General features: G+C 41.9%; 1 protein-coding gene across 2 annotated transcripts in view; it reads left to right on the plus strand.

The window, feature by feature from the left end:
* Window positions 1-6,103, plus strand: part of rhot1a (ras homolog family member T1a) — a 24,254-nt gene that overhangs the window by 4,009 nt on the left and 14,142 nt on the right. For both annotated transcript variants that reach the window (XM_020616402.1, XM_020616403.1), the window contains exons 2-12: window positions 677-735; window positions 1,075-1,156; window positions 1,291-1,334; window positions 1,436-1,489; window positions 1,638-1,690; window positions 2,542-2,650; window positions 3,745-3,846; window positions 4,207-4,305; window positions 4,428-4,536; window positions 4,706-4,826; window positions 5,351-5,435. In XM_020616402.1, the coding sequence (XP_020472058.1) occupies window positions 677-735; window positions 1,075-1,156; window positions 1,291-1,334; window positions 1,436-1,489; window positions 1,638-1,690; window positions 2,542-2,650; window positions 3,745-3,846; window positions 4,207-4,305; window positions 4,428-4,536; window positions 4,706-4,826; window positions 5,351-5,435 (917 nt within the window). The remainder of the gene's footprint in view (window positions 1-676; window positions 736-1,074; window positions 1,157-1,290; window positions 1,335-1,435; window positions 1,490-1,637; window positions 1,691-2,541; window positions 2,651-3,744; window positions 3,847-4,206; window positions 4,306-4,427; window positions 4,537-4,705; window positions 4,827-5,350; window positions 5,436-6,103) is intronic.

A 6,103-nucleotide genomic window follows, 5' to 3' on the forward strand; every position in this document is an offset into this window, starting at 1 on the left:
AGAGAGAAGTCTGGGCATCTTTGCTTAGACTGCTGCCCCCGCGACCTGGTCCCGGATAAGCGGAAGAAAATGGATGGATGGATGGATGGAAACAGCACAATGCAAGATATTCCATGTACAATGATATAAAATAAAGAACAGCAACAAATTCTCAAATTCAAGAAGTTGGAACTAGCAAATCACTACCATTCTTGCTTAAAAATGACTAAAATGAATAATTGCTCATTTAAAATGTTTACTTTCTCTTGATCAAGAAATTGATTAGGCAACTAATTGTTCAGCTCTAATATGAACTGCTTCTTCATTAGTGTGGTAGCTGCTGAAAATGTAGTTAGTACTTTAACAAGGCAAACTTTATTCTGTTTTACATACCCTGCCTTTCCCATTAGAGCCAGTGGCACCAGGAAGTTGTAGGGATAATGCACTTGTTAAAATATTAATAAGGCAACCTAACTGCACACCATGTTGCTGCTTTGTTTTGTGATGGAATTTACTGGGTGCTTGTTTGAGAGTTGTGGCACTTGACTTAACCCTCTTCAGCTGCTCTTATCTGTTCTCTGTCACTGAACACATTACCCAGAATACCTCAGTAAAATGGTCACATAATGAGTCATGGTCTGTAAAATAGAAATGTAATGTGAGATTGTTTAAAAATGTTTTTGCTTTGCCCACACAGCCAAGGTGGGGAAGACATCGCTGATTATGACTCTGGTCAGTGAGGAGTTTCCTGATGAGGTATGTACCAACAGCCAATCAGACAGGGTAGAAAGCCTACCAGGTGCTGTTTGACTCTTGTATGTTGTCGGTATCTGGGATCACTGGGTCGTATTCACCAACGAGTTATACAGTCATATAATATAAGATTTAAGTTACAATAACAGTTTTGTTATTTGTATTTCTTTAATATTTTACAAAGGGTTATGGTCTTTTAAAACAAATGAACAATTCTGCGGTTTATGAATCAGACGTAGACTTTTCTTAGGACCTTTCTTAAGAACAACCTATGATAAAATTCAAGAAAACACTTAGGATGATGCTGGTGAATGAGACCCATTGTCCTCCGTCATCTTTCAGGTTCCTCTCCGAGCTGAGGAGATCACCATCCCCGCTGATGTCACCCCAGAGAGGGTGCCCACACACATTGTGGATTACTCAGGTAAACCCTCCCCCACTACACACACAGTGATGACAGATGATGGCATTTTTAATTAGTACTACTATACAAAGTTCAGTTGAAATGCTTATCAAACATACAGTACAGTACTAATTAGCCTTTTTGATCTCTTACAGAAGCAGAGCAGTCAGACGAGCAGCTGTATCAAGAAATATCCAAGGTTGTTTTGATGTCATTCTTCATTTCATCTGGTCTCATAATGCATATGCTCCATGTATTTCTATGTGTATCAAGAGCTAATATTGCTGTTTGTCTTTATAGGCAAATGTTATTTGTATAGTTTACTCAGTCAACAACAAGAAGTCCATTGAAAAGGTGAGTAGTTTCTGTCTGTTAGCCCACGTGCGACTGCATTATGTCCAGAATTTGGAACAGGACACTATGTGTTCTTGTCAGTAGCGAAAATTAATTTGTAGTTGTGATGAATGGCTTTACTGTTTGGTGATGTGCTTTCCTGCTCCAGGTGACAAGCCACTGGATTCCCCTCATAAATGACAGAACAGACAAGGACAGCAGGTGTGTAATAGATGTGTGTACGTCTTTATTATGCTCTTCATGTCAAAATGGTGCAAAATGCAGCTGCTGATTTCCATTTAGTTTGCTCCCAGATATCTGGCCTATATTGTACTCACTAGCCCATGCTTTTTGATGGGTTGTGATTAGTTTTCTTAGCTAATTAATTTACCATTTTTCTGTCTTGGTGTCTGTGGCACAGTAGCTGAGCATTTTTGCAAAGCCACAAAGACAGAAACATCCTGTAGAACTGGGCACTGGAATGTTCGCTGATATACTTCCAAGTTGAGCCTGATGGATCAGTCATTAGTTACTATTAAATGGTGTGATTTGTTTTAACCAGCAGGATCAGCGGTCCATGTTGCCTTCTGTGGCTGTGATCAGTAGCAAGTTTTTTTTGTTAGAACTAGGGATACATTCTGATAATCCTTTGCACACTGCATGCCACACTGGCCTTTGATAATTATTGTGAACCTTGTGAATTTAATACATTTGTTTGATATGCTGCATTAAGCAGAGCTGTGTTTACAGATGACATCAAGGTGATTAAAGCTATGAGAACACAAGGCTGCAGCTAATGATTCCTTTCACTATTGAGTCATCTGCTGACCATTTTCTTAATGAATGAATTAAGTGTTTGGTTTAAAAAAAAAAATGTCAGGAAACAGCGATAAAGGCCAGTCAGTTATAAAAACAGATTGAACAGCAAACACTGACCTTGATGTTAACTGGAGAAAGTTTGACATTTTTGCTTTAAAAATGGCCTAAATGAGAAATCAGTTTTTAGTTTCCTGTTGCTCAGCTAATCGTTGCAGCTCTATAATGTAGTAATAAGTAGCTTTACTAAATGGCAGGGTACCGCTGATCCTTGTGGGGAACAAGTCCGACCTGGTGGAGCACAGCAGCATGGAGACCATCCTGCCAATCATGAATCAGTACCAGGATATCGAGACCTGCGTAGAGGTATGACATCACTGCAGACATAAACACACACAGCCACGCTTGAACAGACACCTTTTGGATCTGCTGAGGCTCAGTGAAATATCAGAGTGATGAAGCACTTGAGAGCGATGAAGTGACAGGTGAAAGCTGAAACGCTGATTGAAAAACCACTAGTGGCAGCGACTGTCAGAGTGAGGCTGGCAGTGTGCAGGACACATTGGTCCCCAGCTGCTCCTGGACTGCAGCTCCCGACTCCACTTACACTCTGGTCGAGTAATTAGTAGATTTATGTTACTGAACGTCGCGCTCCTGGGCCAGGGCCCTCTGACTGATGGACTGTGAGTATATTGAGAGGCATGGCTGTCGTGGAGGAAGCCAGCTAGTGTGTGCGTTGCTTTTTAATTAATTTCCCTCTGTTGTGTGAGACAAATCAGCCACACCCTCCTCAGCTGGATCAGTTACAGAGTTAAGAGGGAAACAAGGAGGACGTGAGGGAAGGCACATACACATTGGAGGAAGTTTGGGACAGTCACACCAGTGTTTTACTGTTACACATGCAAAGAATGTCTCCAGTTCAGAACCGAGGCAGCCATCTGTAGTGCAGAACGGAGACACCCCTCTGTGGCGCCACCTCTCTCACACACACACACACACACACACACACACACACACACACAGACCTTTGGCGGCGCTGTCCCTGCAGGGAGCTGCTCCAGCCATCGGGTGCAACTTGGAGTCCAGTGTCTTGCCTAAGGACACTGACATGTGGACTGCAGGCACTGTGAATCAAACTGCCAACCTTCTGGTTGGGAGACAACCGTTCTACCCGTGAGCCACAGCCACCTAAAGTAGAAATGCATGGCAATGAAACAGGAATTTCATTGTTGGCCTCAAAGGAATATTCTTCTGAGGTGAACAAGAAGATTCAAGTTGGCAGAACTCTTGTCTAAACTTGTAAACCTTCAAATTCAAACATCTTGTTGCATCATGTTGCCTTGATAGTTTGTGTTTTCTCAGCAGTTTTTTTTACAGTGTAGAAAACTAGATGAGTTTGACATCTCCTGATAATTTAACCCTGGAGTTGCTCTTGCTCACACACACCTCTGTTTCCTCAGTGCTCTGCCAAAAATCTGAAGAACATCTCTGAGCTGTTCTACTATGCCCAGAAGGCTGTTCTCCACCCGACTGGACCCCTGTACTGCCCTGAGGAGAAGGAGGTGAGCTCTATAGAGTTTGTGCAGAGACAGCACCTTAACTAGTCAGAGTAGAAGGAAGTGCAGGTGATAACATTAGCAGTGGTTGTGTTTGTTGAAGTGATAAAAATTCAGTGGTCCTGCTATCACTTACGTTAATTCAAGCAGAAGCCTCTCGTCTTATGTTGCCTTCCATAAAAATTACTCCAAGGACTGTGATGTATTTTATTTTTGGAGTTGATGAAGAGAGCACTATATTGGTTGAAATCCTGTCAGGAGGGGAAAGGTCTGTCCCTGTGAAGACAATCTGTCCCTGAATGCAATCTTTTTGCATTATGAAATGCACGTAACCACATACATGAATATGTTTCTTCTGTGTTACAGCTGAAGCCTTCTTGCATTAAGGCTTTGACAAGAATCTTTAAAGTGTCTGACCTGGACAACGATGGCATCCTTAATGACAATGAGCTCAACTTCTTCCAGGTAATGTTTTCATTTTCCACTTAATATCGTCACGGTCAGCATAGTTTTTGTGACTACATTAGCCTCCAACGTTGTGGAAGAATTTCTTTAGGTAGTGTATCGCTTGTTGTGTGTCTGTATAGCGAACGTGTTTCAACACACCGCTGGCGCCGCAGGCCTTAGAGGATGTAAAAAATGTGGTCAGGAGGAACATGACAGACGGAGTCAAGGACAACGGGCTCACACTCAAAGGTCAGACACTCCCATGACCTGTCCTTCCTCACATCTCACATCCCCTCACTCACTAGGCCCCCTTTTCTACTCATTTCTGGCTCCATTCTTCTCAGAGTTAAAACCACTGTCAGTTCTTCATCAGTTTCTGACTCATCTCTTCTCCTGGGTCACTGGCTCTTTATCACAGGCTTCCTGTTCTTGCACACCCTCTTCATACAGAGAGGTCGGCACGAGACCACCTGGACGGTGCTGAGGAGGTTTGGCTACGATGACGACCTGGAGCTCACACAGGAGTACCTGTTCCCAATGTGAGTGCAGCCCCATGTGATGACTGTTGCTGATCTTGTGCTTTTAATTTCAAAGTTTTAGAGACAGGAAAGGGGCAGAGATCTGAACAGAACTTTAATCTCGCTAAATCAACAGTTTCCTGTTTGATGATTCTGCTGTGTTGATGATGAGGTGATGAGTTTTAGAATACTAATAAGTTTTAAACATATTATAACTCTTTTCTTTTGGTTATTGGGCATAGAAAATGATCAGGCTGCTATAATGCAATGTTTTTTAAGTTCAAAAAAGCACAACTTTGTCCAGTCACTATTCAGCACAGTATACATGAGGGTACATCACTAATGGGTTTTTATTTAATGCTTTAGGGCTGTTACTGACTTGTAGTCTGTTCTCATCAGAAAATAGTATAAGATGCCTGTTGAAACAGCTCTAGAAGATATTCATATGCTTTGAGTGAGTCTGCTGGCCAAACGATGTGTCTTTTTCTGACACATTTCAAGGCAGCATCAGAAGTTTAACGCTTGTGTACGTTCTGTTATTTCAGGATAAAAATCCCACCAGGCTGCACCACAGAGCTCAACCACAACGCTTACCTCTTCCTTCAGAGCGTGTTTGACAAGCACGACAAAGTGAGTGGTCAGACTGTCCTTATTTAGATTAACAAGTAGTATCGCTACCGCCTTTATACAGTGAGGAACATTAACAAGTAGTATCGCTACCGCCTTTATACAGTGAGGAACATTAACAAGTAGTATCGCTACCGCCTTTATACAGTGAGGAACATTAACAAGTAGTATCGCTACCGCCTTTATACAGTGAGGAACATTAACAAGTAGTATCGCTACCTGATGATGTTTTTCTTTGTAGCTGCTTTGTTTCAGCTGTTTTATGTACATTTTCAAATTGTGCTTAACAAATTGAAATCGGTTTCATATAGTGGAGCCCGTTCTGGGCTGCTGGTGTTTTACTGGGACACTTACTCACCTGTGCTTTTCCTGCTACTACAGGTGAAAATGTCTGCCATGAAAAGGCCTACTTTATTACAAGGGCTTAATTTTCAGAGTGATCAAGTGTTTGTGGGTAGTGTAGTAGTCAACGTTTTCCTGTTTAACAAAAGCATATACTCTAATGTTTTAATCTGATGAGTTGTGGTCATGTTGATGTCTTGTTCCAGTCTTTGAATGACCTCATGTTGATAACAATTGATGTCTGGCTTCCTCTCCCTTACTGAAACTGTCTGGTTATCTTTACAATCTGAGGCGACTCGAGCACGATGTGTCTTTTTCTGACACATTTC

Source organism: Monopterus albus, unplaced genomic scaffold, assembly GCF_001952655.1.
Source record: "Monopterus albus unplaced genomic scaffold, M_albus_1.0 scaffold174.1, whole genome shotgun sequence".
Classification (NCBI taxonomy): Eukaryota; Metazoa; Chordata; class Actinopteri; order Synbranchiformes; family Synbranchidae; genus Monopterus; species Monopterus albus.